The sequence below is a fragment of the Cetorhinus maximus genome, chromosome 24 (assembly GCF_964194155.1).
Source record: "Cetorhinus maximus chromosome 24, sCetMax3.hap1.1, whole genome shotgun sequence".
In the NCBI taxonomy this organism is placed as follows: domain Eukaryota; kingdom Metazoa; phylum Chordata; class Chondrichthyes; order Lamniformes; family Cetorhinidae; genus Cetorhinus; species Cetorhinus maximus.
The window spans coordinates 1,727,839-1,747,172 of record NC_135902.1 but is presented as its reverse complement, the minus strand read 5'-3'; the positions used below and the strand labels follow the sequence as shown (position 1 = coordinate 1,747,172).

The following is a 19,334-nucleotide window of genomic DNA, read 5'->3' as shown; positions in this document are numbered from 1 at the left end:
AGTCTCAGGGAGATCACTGCGCTCCTTCGCACATAAAATGGCGGCGCGCCCCCCCAATCCGGGGCACCGATCACAGGCGCCCGCTCCTGCACTTCCCCCCCAACAGGGGGAAAATTCTTCCCCTGGAGTATGTAGATTAGACCAGGTACGAGTAGGTCTTTGTGGATTCATTTGGATAGCCCTTTGGAGAGGTAAGGTACCCCTTTGGATCTGGCCCCCTGATGCCTTTGGTGGGGGTCAGATGCCCTTTGGGCTTGTTAAAAACAGGCATAAATGTACATAAAAAGTGCATAAAAAGTGCATAAACCCATTAACTGTCCAGCTGATCGGAACTGTCAACAGACCTGCCAAAACCAACTGTTCAAACCTGTCAGAAGCACCTGTCAAAGGACCCGTCAGACTGTCAGGAGGAGCTGTAAAGACCAGCTCTTAAAGGGAGCTGTCAAACATTTAAGGCATTTAAAGTTGTAAGGAATTTAAAATCCGGCCCTCTAAATTTTTGGAAAAAAAATTGCTTGCTATGGGTGCTGAGGTGTAGGTTGGCATGGATGGAATGGGGGTTATGGGGGTGGGTGCAGGGGCATGAGGTGGCATGGATGGGAATGGGGAGTGCATGGGGGAGTGTTGAGGGCTGGTTTTTGTTTTATTGGTATTTTTTAAACTTTGACAAAGTGTTGGATTTCGAGGCAAACCTTCCACCCAGCAGCCCGGCGGCCTCTGCACCCGGCCGGCACCCGGCACCCGGCACCCGGCCAGCCCCCGCACCCGCCCAGCCCCCGCACCCCGCACCCGGCAGCCTCTGCACCCGCCCAGCCCCCGCACCCCGCACCCGGCAGCCTCTGCACCCGTTCCAGGGACAGCGAGCCTGACTCCTGTTACACGCCGCTCACCAAATCCCAGGGCCACTTTTGCCCAAGTCGGGTCTGTGGAGCTGGGAATGTCCCAACTCTTATCCTCCTGACTCAGGAGGAAAAACTCAGGCCTAAATCAGAGAACCCACAGGTTAAACCAGCTTCAATCATGTTGCTGCATGATGCACGATTGACATCATTCCTAACTCTGTTATCAGGGAAAGAAAAACAATATCAACATCTGGAGCAGAGTCTCCACTTGTTTCAGCACAAAATACAACAGTAAATTATAACTAATGTCAGCATTAACGCAATACAAGTTGATAGTTTTTCCATTTAGGTTTTAAATATCACTTCAGTTGACTTCCACCAATAACTGTGAAACTCACTGGGTATTACAGTCCAGTATATATCTGTCCTTTACAGAATTGTTTCAGCTTCCACATTCCTGGAATCAGTACAAACTTTACACACAGTGAGAGAAAAATCTTGGAACGCCATACCGGGGTGCTGGTTCTTGATTTGCTTTAAAACAACATAAACTAACCAACCGACTGTTTCATGTCAAACTACATGAAGATTTCAGCAGATTCAGATACTCACCTGGGATTGATACCAGTTTTTGCAACTCTTTCTTAAACTGGGTTATTTCCTTACACAGTTGTATATCATCCATCCTAGAAATAAATATCAGAAAACACATTGATAATGTGATAATCCACAGAAATACATGAAAAAAAATTCTCCTAAGGGTGTTATCTTCCCTATGATTGAACAGTATTGGATCTCTGAAACTGACTAGTTAGCAGCTTTTCCTTTTAATCCAAGTGGGATTGGAAAATTCCACAAGGAAATCTTTGAGACAATTCAGCTTGTGGAAGATTAACTATTTAGTGCCACAATGTGTTAGTAATAACGGCAACCAAAACTGTAAACAACATCTATTTAAATACAACAACCTTTACCTCAAACAAAAACTAAAATTGCTGGAAAAACTCAGCAGGTCTAACAGCATCTGTGGAGAGAAAGACAGAATTAACGTTTCGAGTCCGTATGACTCTTCTTCAGAACTTTTACCTCATCGTTGTTTACCTGTTGTATATCCTAACAGTGGATTAAATGCTGTCATAAACATTCTCTCAATTATCTTTTGTTTTTATAATATCATTCTAACTTTTACTCATGGGCCCCTCATTACTAAATTTCCTAAATTAAACTTGCTGTTTCACTAACAATTATCAGTCTAGATATAGAACTTTACTATTTGGTTTTACATCACATAACCATTCCTGAAGTAGTAATCCAGAGGACTGGACTGATCATTTGGTGACATCAATTCAAATGGGGAATTTAAATTCAGTTAATAAATAAATCTGGAATAAAAATCTAGTCTCAGTATTGGTGACCATGTGACTGTGGTAAAAGCCCACCTGGTTCACTAATGCCCTTTAGGGAAGGAAACCTGTCGCCCTTACCTGGTCTGGCCTACATGTGACTCCAGACCCACAGCAATGTGGTTGACTTTTAACTCCCATGAACGAAGAAAGAAAAACAACATACTAAAAATGATTTTTAAAGTTACCCCTATAATCAATTCCTGTTTTCTGACCACTATAGGAGATCAAGCAAAGAAGTGGGAAAAAATAATAGATCAGCAACACAAAAAATAAAATTATAACTTTAGTAACTAGTGAAAGAATAGCATTTAAAAACTCCAAGCAAAGTTCAAATATTTCATTTGAAGAGCTTAATCTAATAAAAAATTATTTGGTACATGAACTGGGAAGCACTTTATTGGTTGAATATAACCAACTGTCAAATTCTAAAAGATATTCTTGGAGCCATTACAACTGCAAAATCTAGACCGATTTTTCTTTTATATTTTTAAGCTTAAAAAAAAAACTATAGAAAAAGATAATGTGCCATCCTTCAGAGCGTGTCAGCTGACATGACCAGTTACTGACCTGCCATCCCTCTACACATGCATTATCCTCCTTCCTTGAGGGTTGGGGTTGGATAAACAATGCAACATACACAATCATTATTTAATTCCTCTCATGGGTAAAGAGAAACATAAACTGAGTGTCCGAAGGGACTCCCAGCTTTTGATTTCAAGCTTCTACCTCAATTAAAGAGTCTCAACTTCAGTAATGATGCACAATGGAAAAGGGAACAGATCCTAATCATAGCAGAAGATGTCTCAGAAAGGTGTTCAATTATAATGGTTGGAAATGATTACATTGCTGAAATCGAGCCAGGTTCTAGTATGTTTCATATTGTTTCAATTTCACTCTTGTGGTTTTATATCATCTCAAGCTTCTATTAGAAAAATGCCTTGTAATTAAACCCAGCAAGGAAAATATGGTTTGAGGGTAGGCTCACAGGAGCTATTCCATTCAATGTTGTGAGATACATTAGGAGAGAAGACAAAAAGCTTAGAAATTTTGGCTAATGATCAAAAAACACTGGAGTTTTGAATTTATGATTTATTTCCTTTCTCAAGCCAAGTATTTGTAGCCTTATGTTGTGTACAAGATATAAAGGCAACACAAACCAGCCTCCATTCCCATTCCCAGGTAAGAATAAGGCTTTTCTCCTTGTTCAGGTGAAATAAATTCCTCTTTGGAATTAACGCATGGAATATTATAGAATGGGATTGTGCAATTATCCAATAGCTGCTTCTGTCATGTGTCAATCTCCCTCAAACAATGAGCAGAGTAGAGGCTCTAGCCATGGGAAGTTAATTGAAAATACATTTTATCCGGGTTCGACATCACTGCTGAGCTGGATTCTTCTACTTTGCTGTTTGCAAGTGGGGTTCATCATTTCAGTAATTAGGAGTTAAATGTCTGTTTTAACAAACATGGGTAATCACCTGTCCTTCTTCACAACTGAAGACCTACAAATGAAATTGGCAATTTTACTTTCATAGAATCTTAATGCACAGAAGGGAGCCATTTGGCCCATTATACCTGTGCTGGTTCTCATCAAAACCCCTCAGAATTTTGAACACATCCACCAATTCCCCCCCATAACCTTCTCTATTCTAAGAGCCATCTCAACTTCTCTCATCTCTCCTCAGAATAAAGTCGCTCATCCTTTTCGAAAACAAGTATTCTGCAATTCCACATGAAACAGACATGCTTGCCATGTTTCAGAAGAACTTGAGGCTGTAAATTTCTGTTCACTACTAACAAGGAATGCATAAAAATCCTGTTCTTTGCATTGCCCAATTTATTTACAGACACACTTTCTAGAGAGTAATATATGTATTTTGATGCAGTAACAAATATTGGGGTAACTGACAGTGATTTGTCCGTCGCTATTAAAGTTAATAATTTCACTGTGTTTTCTAACATATCGCCATCTAGGAGTTATTCAGCATGAAGCATAGTCCCATCTCTGTGCTATTCTGCATTAAACAGAGGTTGAAGAAATGAATGCCATACATAACTATGAAGCATTTATAAACTTATATCCTGAAATTTAATTCCAAAGTTCAAATTAACTAACTTTAGTTGTGCATCTAACAGAGGATATCTAGTCCCAGATTAATGTTTTAATTCATTTGGCAAGCTCTGGGGATAAGGTGCACAGAACAAGCAGAAATAATATAATTGCTGAAACATAGATCTCAGAAGATAATTACAGAAGAGGGAGGTGATTTGGCCCATCTGAATTCATTCAACTAGAAGGATCCCAAATGGTCTCAAACTTCAAATTGTCTCAAAAAATTCCAGGTTTGTTGCCATTACTGTTCTTCCTGGAAGATTATTCCTTACACTGATCATTATGAAAAAGAATTCAGTCCTAAATCTGCCTTTTATTAGTTTAAAACAGCATCTCATTGTCTTACTCTCATTTTAGTTTAAAATAAAACTCTGGGTTTACCATGTTCATTTTCTGTAGTATCCTATATCCTGCTAAAGGATCATCTCTCAGATACCTCTCTTCTAGGATGAAAAGCTTATATTTTTCCAGTCCTTCCTCATAGCTCAGACCCTTAACAATAAACATCAACCTTGTGGTTCTCCACTGCGCTGCCTCAAGTACTTTCATATCTCCTTTGCATCTTGACAATGGGAACTGGGCACCATAGCCAAGATGTAATCTAATCAGAGTACTGTATAGTTTGGTCAAGGTTTCCTTTGACTTATCCAAAACAGAGGAACCAATCTAGTTCTAAATTCTGTTGGATTTGCTGATTGTTGCTATGTATTGATTCGACACATCAGGTGTTCTTAAATTCCTGAGTGTCTTTCAGTTTAATTCCTATTCTTTAAATAGCAAGGAGCACATAGGTCATCTACTTATTCTGTTGATGTGCAGTACTCTACATTTGCATGTGTTGAATTTTCTCGAACATTCTTCTGAGCTTTTACATATTTTGTCCAACTGATTCTGGAATTTGAAAAGCTTCCTCCAATTCTACGGTCCCCTGGTTTAATACCATTTGCAAATTTGACCAATTGGACTGTGTTTTTGAATCCAAGTTAATTACATAAATTAGAAACAGGAATGGTCCCACCATCAAGCCCCCTCACCCCGCCACAACCTTAAATCCTCATTGTATTTCTCCCTTCATCAAGTTTCTTATCGATTGTCAGGATTTGCCGTGAATTCTTCGGCTTTGTCATTAACTGATAGTATAACAGTTATCATGTAAGTAAATCTTCCAATTCTGTGCTCCCTGTGCAAGAGCACTGTGCAGCAAGAACGCACGTTGAAATATTGGGCATAGGGTGGAGCTTACTTACTCTGTAGTCTTCCAACCACCCGTGGGTGACTAGACTGACTCCATTAGCAGCCAACATCACTGCAACTTTCACCTCGGTTTTTACCATGAATTGCTTTCAACCCTAAAAGTACTTTCCTTTGATGCTTCTCCCACAATTCTTCATTATCAAAAGAAGCTCTTATGTTGCTAATATTTCTAAATGCAAAATGCCATTCTGAACAAAACTATTATGGAATTATAGCTGAATCATCTTCATACCAATCTGACCCCAGCACCTATCAGAATGATAACCATCTCACCTGACCCACACTTTTACCTTCTATTCTACCTTCTCCACACAGCCTTGAGAGTATTAATAGATTTATTCAGCTTTTGTTTTAAACTTCTAATTATTTTTGTTTTTAATCACTACTTTGGCTGATTTAAGGGGTTATTTGCAGGAGGTCATTTTTGGTCAGTTTTTTTTTCAGTTCCATCATGTGACCATATATCTCTAGGGTCATTGACATTACAGGAAGACACCTTTTTGTCACCATGCATATTGAAATAGCTTCAGACGGAGTAAATGCAAAGCTTATATTCATGGACACAATGTTATGAGGACGTGAAAGCACTGGAATGAGTTGTTTCTTCTGATACGCCACCCATTTGTCACTTTCCACCATACTGCCAGAGACATCTGCTTCCAGCTGCTGAGCCGATCCTCTAGCTGAGAGAACAGGATACAAACACTATATGTTCCTATGTCATACACTGCATGGATCAATCAGAATAAACATGTTAACTAAGGAATGGATTTGGGACAAGGCAGAGTAGAATAATGCATCTCTTCCCTTATAAACCAATTTCATTTTCACAGAATCACACAGTGCATAAGAGGCCCTTTGGTCCATTGAGTCTGCACCGACACGTGAGAAACAACTGACCTACCTACCTAATCCCATTTACCAGCACTTGGCCCATGTTTTTTCACTGGGCTGGGGCTGTTTCCCAGTGGAAGTGAAACTTGGAGTCACTGGAGTTTAAAGTCAGTTCCTCTATTCATTTTATATAATTGTATAAAGGCGCAAAATCTCTTTCCCCTCCTCACTTTGAATCTTCGTCCCCATGCAGATCTTGCTAGGTCCTGCACCTCCTGTAGACAGGCAGGCAGACAGGCAGCCTGGTTCCAGGATTCAACCAATCCTGTTCATCAGCTGTTCACTAAGAGATGTGTAATTGCAACAAAAGGACAAGTCAATTATTCCTTCTCCTTCCCTTGGAGTGGGGAAGCAAGTTGCCTGTGCTAACCATCGCCCTATCACTGAAATCAGCACAATCGGGAGATTGAACCTGTGATCTTCACAATGCATTTTGGAGAACTCAACAACCCAGATGTTGCAGTTGTAACGATGGTGAAACTGTGATTCCATGTCTCCATTGGTCACACTATTGAAGTCCCCACTGATGGAGATTATTAGAAATCATTTAAATTGATGTCAACTTCTACACTCTCATCTTGCTGTAAAAGCAAACAAAGTTATGCCTGGTTGAACAACAAACATCTGGGTTTTTAATTGCATACTAAGTCAACCTCTCTGGCCCTTTGTGGAATGTCAAGTTTTTCTGTTATGATTAACATTACATAGCTTCTTAATATAATCATTTTTGAAAAATGTTTACATTTCAGCTTCTATCATAATCCCATGTTTATCCGATCTTTGTTTTATTCTCTGTAAGATGATTGAAAGGTGGAGGATAACCAGTGCATTTTGCTTACTGCTTTGCTGACTGTGAGAATTCTTCAATGTGATTGGCTGCTTAGCTTGCTCGATGACATCGTTGTTGTAGCTGCCAGAATTCCCCGATAGTTGGTGCTAGAATTAAGTTAACATTGGAAAAGGTGAAATCTACACTACAAAGAGAATGCAAGATCTTTGTGGGAAGCTTTCTTCAAGGTCAATGGTGAGCACATCACTTCATGCAGATTGTAAAACCCAGGCCAATTAGTTTAAAAAGCACTTGGATTTACTTTTATGTTTGACTGAAGTAAAGGGGGCAACGAGAACAGGGAGATGATACTCAAGTGATGGAAGAATGTTTTTCTTGCAGTCAAATATTCTTGCTAATGGAGTGTTGGCCTTTAGCCAACACCTCACACAAATAAGGAAGTGATACTTCAATTACAGGGCCTTGATTTGACACCATCTGGAGTTACTGTGCTGAGCTTTGGGCACTGAACCACAGGAAAAATGTATTGGTCTTGGAAAGGGTACAGCACAGTTTAAACAGAATTATAAACTGTCTTAAAGAATTAAATTATGAGGAGAGATTGCATAAACTTAGTTTATATTCCTGTGACTTTAGAAAGCTGAGGGATGATCTAATCAAGGTGCTTAAAATGCTGAAAGGATTTGATAGAGTAGATTAGAAGAGAAGTAATCTTCACTATAGGGAAATCCAAGACAAGGAGGCTTCATATTAAAATTAGAGCAAGCCATTCAGAAGTTTAATCAGGATGTGTTTTTCATGCATGGGGTAGTGGAAATCCGAAACTTGTCTCCCCAAAAGACTTTGGTTGCTTTTTATTTCACTCCTAAATGGACTTGCTCTGATTTTAAGATGAAGCCCCCTTGTTTTGGATTTCCCCACAGTGAAAATCACTTCTCCATAGCCACCCTATCAAATCCTTTGATGTTAGGTCAATTGAAATTCCAAAATTGACATTGACAGGTCTTTGTTGGTAGGAGTATCAAGGGACGTGGGTCAAAGGCGGCTGGATAAATGGAGCTGAAGTACAGATCAGGTATGATAGACTGGCAAAAAAGACTTGAGGCTGAATGACCTTTCCTGTTCCTATGTTTTTCTCTATTTAGACCGTGGACTTGGGTGTCCAAGAATCCTTTAATGAATTCCTAATCACCTGGTCATGTCATACATGATATCTGGGCTGTACAGGTGATGGGTACAAAAGGATTTATGTTCAGATTCTTTAATCTTGGACTTTATTAGAGTTAACAAACACTTTGTAATTGAATGCAATGTTCTACATTTCATTAACATTTCAAAGCATTGACCTTTCCCATGTTAATTTCATACTCCCATGCCATGAGTGTGGGTTTCATGTAACTTTGGCAATAACTTTAGGAAATGTCATTAATGGTTTTCTTTTCCTGATTCAAGAACAAGATGGACATCGGACAATTGTACACTTGTTACTTAACCACTCTGGGTTATATGTACACAATGTTCTTTTCAAATCAGAAAACTAGCTTCTTTGAAAAAAATGATGTAAGCTCTTCCCTCTCACATTTTCTAAAACTAGTGTAAATCTTTTTCACACAGCAATACATGATAAATAAAATCCAATAGCATTATACCTTACAACTGATACAACTAGTATCAGAGAATAAATCATTATGAGGAAAGGCTGGACAGGCTAGGCCTGTATACACTGGAGTTTAGAAGAGTAAGAGGCAACTTGATTGAAACATATCAGATCCTGAGGGGTCTTAACAGGGTGGATGTGAAGAGGTTGTTTTCTCTTGTGAGAGAATCTAGAACTAGGGATCACTGTTTTAAAAATAAGGGACAAAGACAAAAATAGCTGGAAAAACTCAGCAGGTCTGACAACTTCTGCAGACAGCAACACAGTTAAAAATAAGGGGTTGCCCGTTTCAGACTGAGATGAGGAGAAATCTTTTCTCTCAGAGGGCCATGGGTCTTTGAACTCTCTTCCTAAAAAGGTGGTAGAAGCAGAGTCTTTGAATATTGTTAAGGCAGGAGGTAGCTAGATTCTTGGTAAGCAAAGGGGTGAAAGGTTATTGGGGGTGGGCAGGAATGTGGGGTTGAGGTTACAATCAGATCAGCCATGATCTTATTGAATGGCGGAGTAACCTCAAGGGGCCGAGTGGCCTACTCCTCCGAACTCACATGTTCATATGTATGTAGCACAGAGACGAACATTGAGTGGGATACCATGCTCCTAATGGAACTCCTAAAGGAAAAGCGTGTGGGTTCAGTTATGGCTGTGTGACCTTATGTGTTCACTTCTCCTGTACCCAGTCGATGCTTTGCTGTCAAATAGTAATATTTATTAAGAATCTTCACCACCAACTTTTCAAAACCTCAATTAGAAATGTTATTCCAGTTTGGACTTGACCACTCCCAGTGTTTTCTTCTGGCTGTCTACGTACTATGTACGTATGCTCAGATTTAATAGTTAACCTTTAATCACAGAATGTTAATTACGGGACAATCACATAAGATCTCCACCATACCCTTCCAAATGGCAGGAAATAACACATAATAAACTATCCTTCTTAGGTATAATTACAGGTTTCATACACAGAACCTAAATAGTACAGCAATATTTTGAAAAAGCACAAATCTAATAAAATTAAAATAATTTAATGAAGTGTTATATCCCCTGGAGAACATTTCTTACAGTCTGAGAGGAGCAAACTCAGGTATATCCTGGATGCCATGGGCTGAGCTACCTATCATCAGATCTGGCTGGACCATAACAAGTACTAACAACAACAACCAACTATTCCAGGGTCATTCTGGAGGGCAAGAATAGGCTGAAGTTACATTTTACTATGAACTTCTATTCTCATCCACTTCCTTCACACCCACTTAACTGTAAATAGCCCATTGATATGTTTGTCACTGTCTGTGCTGCTAATCTCCACTACCTGATGTTCTTGAGCTCCAGCCTTTACTCTACTCCAGATCTGAACCACCTTCTCTCTGTAGTTTTGCTCTCATCTCTGTTGTAAAGGTTTGTTTGGTGTCTCACAGAGGCTTGGAGGCTTTTATAGTTGAACATTAACCATTTATTGTTAACCCACAACTATATACATCTCCAAAGTACAGCCCTGCGTTGGTGCTGTCTCCATGCTGAGTCCTTCCAAACTCTACTGCACACATGATTCCCTGCATCATACTATCGGCAGTACTGTTCTCCAGTCCCACATTAACCTTTGCTCTGCTGAACACCCTTATACTACAATGGCGTGTTGGTATCCCATAAGGCATACCACAACAATCTCACCCACCTTTTTCCATCCAAGACACTCACCTGTTCCCTCAATCCCTTTACCACTGCACTCCTATCCTGATGCCATGTTAACAGGTATTGTAAATAAATCCCTCTCTGCCGTTCTCCACTTCAGAGCCATTGGCATCATCCATTCTCAAACAAAAAACATTCTTGGCCATCAAGTCCAACTCCTTGCCCATCTTCCCTGAGACCAGGTTCAAATCCTTTCATTCTGGCTTTAGCCCTGTTGCAGCACTGAAACAACCCTAACAAATTTCACAATTCACCCTCTGTGCTTGTGATAATACAAACCCTCATCATTCTCGTGACCTTTTTAACATTTCATGAGATAGATCATGTCATTCTCCTCTAATGTTTTCCCTCCATTTCCAACTCTGTGGGACTGTGTTTGCACCACTCCATTCCTATCACAGCACTGCCAGAATATCTCCAGTGATTATTTCTCTGTCCTCCACCACACTTACCCCCCCCCAAACTCCCACCCATTCCCCTGCCGAGCCCCCAAATATCCTCATCACCGCTTCATTATCTACATGCTATTTCTCGGCGATATCATTCACAGGCACATTCCACAGTTACATGAATGACCTCTAGCTTTCTCTCTCATGTTTAAGTGCCTCCATAGTTGGATCCCACTTTTTCTATGTAGCCTATGTAGTCCTTTAACCCAAATACTCTGTTCATTTCATTCATTCCTTTATTCCTTCCCCCCACTCCCTCATCTCAACAGCTGGGACCCTCCCTAAACTCATCCACTCTTCTCCTCTCTCCATCTTTAAAAAAAATTTCCAAGGCTCATCTTGTTCTCTGAACTTTGGTCACAGCTGCCAATATCTCCCTTCGTTTTTTTTTATTCGTTTATGGGATGTTGGCTCGGCCGGCATTTATTACCCATCCCTAATTGCCCTAGGGCATTTAAGAGTCAACCACATTGCTGTGGGTCTGGAGTCACATGTAGGCCAGACCAGGTAAGGTTGGCAGATTTCCTTCCCTAAAGGACATTAGTGAACCGGATGAGTTTTTACAACAATCGACAATGGTTTCAAGGTCGTCATTAGACTTTAATTCCAGATTTTTATTGAATTCAAATTCCACCATCTGCCACAGCATGATTCAGATGCAGGTCTCTAGAGCATTACTCTGGGTCTCTGGGTTACTAGTGCAGCAGCAATACGCCATTGCCTTTGTTGTGTGTTATGGCACAGCCGATGGTAAATGCTGAGCTGCCCAAATCCCAAAGGGAAACTTGAAACAACTACCACAACTGTTTTGCAATTTGTATAAATTTCAAGATGTGTGCCTTGAATTCAGTAATAATAAGACATTGAGTCTCAGAGGGTTTTTACAAAACTAAATTAAACATTCATTAATAGAAGAAATGATTTTGAGCACATACATAGGTCTACAAATTACTACTATAATAACTCCGAGCTCCCCTGATTAATCTAACTACCAGTTACATCTCCGTTAAGACAACAGTAAAAACACATGGATTTTAAAAGACCCAGGCAAAGTAACATGATGCCCCAAACAGTCAAATTCAAAATGAGTTTTCTTCACTTCAGTTCCTTGTAGACAGCAGCTTGAAGCTTAGTTTCTGAAGGCTTTTCACACTTGTGTTAGATCTTAAAATGCCTTCTTTCCTACACACAACCTCATCTCCTTTATACAGATTTCTCCCTTTTCAACGTAATTCCCACTGTCCCAATATGACTTTTCAACTCTAATTTTCTAATAATAAAAATCTTTCATAGAACCATTTTATCAGTAAGCTTTGGGAAAAATAAACACACTGTTTGGCTTAACCTCTGTTGGCTAGGTTACCACCTCTTTGAAATTCAGTACTCTGGTTTATCTAAAAATGCAATTGTTCCCTTAACACCTCACACTCTACAACTCCAACCATGCTTACCTATTTAACATTCAAACCTAGCTTCTCTTCTTGATATGTCAAAGCACCCAGACCAGTGTCTGCAATTCAATACACACACACACACACACACTCACAATTACTCTACAATAAATTCCAATAACATTATGAAAATTATTATATCTCTCTGACATTTGACATTCATTTTGTTCACATCTGTGAAGAGTTATAGGGCAATGTTTTACTTAAGTTGCTAAATACATGCAATTTGCTTTTGTTGACTGAGCTTTTGAAAGAATGTTGTTTGACTTATTGCATGTGGACAATAAGATTCTTGGTTCATAGATACAAGTCAGAATTCTCACCAGAACTACAGCTGTGATTCATGTCATTGGGTGTTCTTCATGTTATTGACATTTAGACTAAACATTTGACAGATTTCAGACCTGTGAGGTGAGGTGTTAAATGTGAATTCCTGTTATCTTTCATTTGTCATTGTGTTAAAACTTGTTTCTCTATAATTCTCCTTAAAAAGACAGCAGAGAGATCACACTGTCAGTTCCATCAAGTAATTTGAAGTAGGCCATTGTAACCACCCAACAATTTTTTGACAGTTTCCAAATGAAACAAATAAATTTCATTTAGTGAAGATATTTCCCATAAAGTATCTTATCAGGATCGGAATGTGCAGCTCCTGAAAATGAGTTTATTCAGAGACGCAACCAATTCCTAAACTTTGGATAGTTAGGAAAACCTCATTAGCTGGCATTGCATAGCATACAATACAAAAAATATCAAACGACATCTTCATTCAAGAAGAAAAAGCTTCAAGACTGTTTATTTTACAATCAGAAAATCTGATTCAGTGCCATCACCCAGCAATCCTCAGAGCTGTTAATTATGGAGAAAAAGAAAAAGAGGCATTTTTTTCTTCATTAACAGAAAAATCCTCTTCATCAGAACTTGGAATAAGAAAATTGAGCCGCGCTGTGAATTGCCAGTGGGCGACTCAGAGTTGGGAATGATGATGAACAATACAAAAAGTAGAATAGTGTTAGTTTTGAGCAGTGAATTCTCCAAGGTGTTAGGTTAATGTTCCCTCTGAGCAGCATGACTAACCCAGAGTTCCTGTGCAGGTCAAGTGCTAGTTGGCCCCTTTAAATTAGTGTGTGTGCAGCCACGCTAAAACATTTAAAGGGCCGACACACTTAAATTAACAGAAAAAATAAAGGAGTATTGGTAAGGGTTCAGATAGATATTTCAAGGTGGTAGTGCATCTGGAGGATGTCGTGTGGTGCAGTGGGTAGCATCCCTGTCTCAAACTAACGCTAGGAATTACTACCATAAGTTCCAGACTGGGATATTTTAAATTATTCTCCAGGATATCCCAATGTTCTTCCAATCCAGAGGGATTCAAGAATCGAGAAAGTGTAGCCTCCCCAGGAGGAGTTACAGTCAGGCTGCCTCAGAATAAATCCAATCTTTATATTTCATGCAGGTTAATTAATAATATAAATTTCCAACTATAATGATTGTTAGAGACAGATTCTGTCGGGTTAGTAAAGAGCAAGGTGAAATAGAATTGTGCAGAATTAGTACTATTTAGAGTGAAAGATGAGAACTGTTATAATGTGAAAAGTCTCAAGTTTATTGAAAATCTACAGTATGATGTTACACTATCGGTATGGTTACTGGATTCAAATGTTTTCTAATATCTAGTGGATGTATCTATTAGATGGGTGGATGACTAGGCAAACAGTTTACCAGATTTGTGACTAACCCACCCACCAGCAAAAATATCAAATAGATCATCTTGTAATTTCAGGCCCCTCTACCTCAGGTAGAAGGGGAATCAGGAGGAATCTATCCCATTTTTGTTAAGCATACTGGCTATTACAGCTCAGTAAGATTGAGCACTGCACTGCAGCACAATGTACTGCTTATTAGTCAGCACTATTCAATAAAAAAGAATGGTTTGAGCTCTGAATCCAGTAATAAAGTTACAAAAGTACCTTTTACATTGTACAATTGCTTATAAAATTAAATCTTGTCCTAATTTCAGAGTTACAGTTAGTCTCAGTGGAAGTCTTATAATTAAAATAGACAGACTGGAGCATCCAGCAATTTCAGATCGATCTGCCTCATGTGGAGGGGGGAATAGAATTAAACTCAATCCTTGTTCAGATGAAGAGGCCGCCGCGCGCGCCCCACACCACACACACGCCGCGCGCGCCCCACACCACACACACGCCGCGCGCGCCCCACACCACACACACGCCGCGCGCGCCCCACACCACACACACGCCGCGCGCGCCCCACACCACACACACGCCGCGCGCGCCCCACACCACACACACGCCGCGCGCGCCCCACACCACACACACGCCGCGCGCGCCCCACACCACACACACGCCGCGCGCGCCCCACACCACACACACGCCGCGCGCGCCCCACACCACACACACGCCGCGCGCGCCCCACACCACACACACGCCGCGCGCGCCCCACACCACACACACGCCGCGCGCGCCCCACACCACACACACGCCGCGCGCGCCCCACACCACACACACGCCGCGCGCGCCCCACACCACACACACGCCGCGCGCGCCCCACACCACACACGCCACGCGTGCTCGCGGTGCGCGCTTGCTGCATTCTGCGCTGCACTCTATGCCGCGCACACTCACCGTGCTCTACACCACACACGAGACCGCATACGACGTGCTCACTCACCACACACGAGAGCGGGCTGCACACACACAAGAGTCCCGAGTAGGAGACAAAGAGAGGTCCCAGTAAAGAGCCCAGAGTGGAGATAGGGACCAAGAAAGGTCCCAGTTCAGTAAAAAGAGAGAAGCAGAGAAACAGGCTCCAAATAGGAACAGGGCTGTGGGGAGCAAACTTTAAGTGAAGAAATGAGCTGAAAGTTGGTGTCTCCGTGGTGCAGCCTCTGGGGCAAAGACATCCTGTTCTGACCACAGCCGGCGTTAATTGCTGCGCAAACCAAATCCCAGAGGGAAACTTGGTTTATGGGCTGTACCCTTTTGTGTTCTGAAAATGAGAAAACGATGTACAAATCTCAGCAGTAAGAGGTCCAGTAACACTTTTAGGTTTTTAAAAATTAAATGTAAAAGTTTTATTAACAAAAAGAAATAAAAGAAAACTTAAGCACACAAGATTACAGTTACACAATTAAGGTTAGTTTTACAAAACATTCCCTAAAAACTCTCTACTTGGTCAAACTCACAAGTAAACACTTTCCAGGCAACACTCCCTTATAGATATTTAAATATGGAATCCAGTAATATCACACAAGGCAGACTGCTGTAGCTTCAATAAAGATGTACCACATGACCAGTATCCTCTTCCACTTTATGGTATGGAATCCACTTCAGAATAAAACTGCTTGCTGCAGCCCAAGACTTCTCAACAGCTCAAACAGCTCCAGCTATTTTCAGCCATCTCCAGTTTAATGGCTCAACAGCTATCCAGCTCAATAGCTATCTCTAGCTCTCTCTACCTCAACAGCTATCCATAGTAACTCTAATATACCTTTTTATGCTTTCATCTCAGTCCCATTGTTTTCACACCCCTTTGAAACTCAAACCCTTCCAAAGATAAGATCTTCCATGTTTCCATCTTGTCTTTGCTTTTGGGTAAATAAAAATATAATATCCCCACTACTATTTACCTATGGACTCGTGCAAGATGCAAACATTTTCCTTTTCTCCCCTGACTCTCCTTTGAAATTCAAACAACCTCTCAACTTATCTAAAAATGCAAATGTTAGATCTAACCTATTTACTTATTCTTCAAACTTAACACCTTTAACCCTTTCATGTTTCCAAACACCCAGACAGCCTGATGCCCATCATCCTCTTGCCCAGCTTAATTAAATCACACACACAGGTAGACACCCAGCCTTCTTTACATAATAACACAATATTCCCAAAAGTATTTTAAAAAAAGCACCCTTTCTCACAACCCCTTTGGAGCGGTAGTGTTCTGCTTAGCATGGCCAAATATCTGAAGCTGTGCTTGTGAGTTGGTGATGGAGTGCATACTTGGGAATTCAGGGGGAATGGAATCCCAGCGACGAGGTTGAAACCCTGTGAGGTGAGCCATTGTTGATGCCGTCCAACTTGGAGTGACCTTTGGAGAGAATTCCCAGTTTAGATCTTTGAAGATGAAGACTGGAATCCCTCGTGGGAGAAACAAAGTTTCAGTGAGATTGGTTGACTCAGTATTACTAACGCCTGTTTCGGTTGTTGAGAAATCCATGGACGCTGTCTTGGTTGCATCTGCCATTTATTGTGTAGTTTGGTGTGTTCAACCATAGTTGTTAATTCACATACTTACCCTGAATATTAGAGTGTATGAGGTACAAGGCAGATATTGTAAATTGTTTTATCTTTCTGACCTTATATAGTAAAGTTTATTTTTGTTTCTTCAAAACCCCATGGAATCTGGTGGCTTTATTCACTTAGTAAGCGTCTTGAATCTCAAACTTTGTCCACTTTGAACAAAACATTAATGGTCCCTAACCGGATCTTACTAAAACCTTGGGGGTTTGACTCAGGATCATAACAAGGTGTCTCTATGCTCATCTTATTTTTTTCATCCTATGAAATAAGGTACAGATACCCGATAGCATTCAAAAATACTCTGTGCACCAGCAATAGAATCGATGGCCTATCTTGCTATACGCCGGGGTTTTCACAAAGTGTGACTTTGTGATTTTGTATTATTTCATCCACATGAAGGTGACAGAAACTATAAAAGACAATTACAGTATTTATATGTATATATAATACAATATTATATAGTATTATACAGTAATTATATGGCAATTGTGTTACTGTATTCCCAGGCATGTAGTATGCATAGTACAATATGAAATATGGCAATCATAGAAGAAACGAACATTGCAAATATCTGAAGAATATTGACATACACTTACATTCAGTCACAAATCTAATAAAACATTTATCTGACAGATACATTCACTGGATATTAGAAAACATTTGAATCCAGTAACCATGCTGTTGGTGTAACATCACACTGTAGATTGTAATAAACTCGAGGCTTTTCAAATTATGACAGTGCTCATCTAAATAGTACTAATTCTACACAATTCTATTTCACCTTGCTCTTTACTAACCTGACAGAATCTGTCTCTAACAATCATTATAGTTGGAAAACATGGTATGAATTTCATTTAATGTTATTTCAATATTATTCCAGTTATCACAAAATTATCAGCACAGACAAATTATGTGGAATATTAGGTTTCTGTCTCAGAACATCAGGCAAAGCCTGTGCCCTAGCAGCCCTCCCCCTCAACCTATAGAATCAGACAGTACAGTAAACACGCTGTGCAGCACTTTGAAACTGCTATCCAATTTGTCTCACTCCCTGCTGTTTATCCATAGCCTTACAAATGTTTCCTTTTAAAAACTACTATTGAATATGTTTCCATCATCCTTTCACCTAGTATATCCAATGTGTTAATAACTTGCTGCATAAATTGTGTTCTGGTTATTTCTGGTTATTCATTTCTGTTCTGGTTACTGTTGTATGTTGATTGTGACTGATTGAGGAATGATTGCTGAGACATTAGTACATCTAAACAATAGCTCTTTATTGGATATAACAGAATGATGTACATACATACATACAGGAACATACTTGACTCGGTGAATGTCTAAGCTAAAAGCATTCTCTCTCTCGACTCTTGGTCATGTGTCTCTTACATCATCATGTTTCCACAGCCCCACATTAACTCTTTCAACCCTAATACTGCAGTTATTTTGTCAATTACCTTAAACCTGTGCCCTCTGGTTACCAACTCACTCACCTGTAAAGTTTTATGTTGAGTTGTGATGCAGTGTGATAACACACTGGTCCCCATTTACACCTTTCACATTTGGAGTTCAATATCTGACACAGTTTATCACATGAAAACAGATCTCCTCACTTTTGAGATGTTCATGCTGAGATTTCGCACTGTAACTTAGCTCAGCATTTCCACTTATTAAGCACCACTCTCATCCCACTCCCTAGACATCCCACTGCCCAATCACAGCAGAGATTTCCCATTAATACAACTGAACAGTTGTCAGGAAAAGAAACTAGAATAATTCTCATCTCCTTTTCGCCAGTTCCCATCTTCCCTCCTATTGTTAATCTTTGATACAAACATAGTATTTGCAGAATTAAAAGAAAAATAAATATATGTATTTTCATGTTTGAAGTAGCAAACACATATGGAGTGGGACCGCAGCAAAGGGATCGGGAAATTGAGTTAAGTTAACAATTCTTTCGAGATATATACAGAGATAATAAAACCAGAGGACAACATGTGAACAATGAAATGAATGATTATCCATCATGGTTAAACATTATGAATGAGTCCATAACAATTTTAGGAACATATAGGACATAGGGGCAGGAGGCCATTCAGCCCTTTGAGTTTCTCCAACACTCAATAAAATCATGGCTGATCTGGTCGTGCCTCAACTCCACCTTCCTGTCTGACTCCACATAACCTTTGACTCCCTTGTTTATCAAAAACCTGTCTAACTCTGCCTTGAATATATTCAGTGACCCAACCTTCACTGCTTTCAAGAGAAGACAATTCCACTGAGTCATGACCCTTTGAGAGAAGAAATTTCTCCACCACCTGAAAAGGGAGACCTCTTATTCTTAAACTGTGTCCACTAGTTCTAGTCTCCCCCACAAGGGGAAACATCCTCCTGGTGTCCACCCTGTCAAGTCCTCTCAGGATTTATATGTTTCTCCAAGATCACCTCTCGTTCTTATAAATTC

General features: G+C 40.1%; 1 protein-coding gene across 1 annotated transcript in view; it reads right to left on the bottom strand.

The window, feature by feature from the left end:
• Positions 1-19,334, bottom strand: part of LOC144699611 (bMERB domain-containing protein 1-like) — a 69,283-nt gene that overhangs the window by 24,737 nt on the left and 25,212 nt on the right. Inside the window, exon 3 of the mRNA XM_078570676.1 lies at positions 1,455-1,528. Coding sequence (XP_078426802.1) covers positions 1,455-1,528 — 74 coding nt within the window. The remainder of the gene's footprint in view (positions 1-1,454; positions 1,529-19,334) is intronic.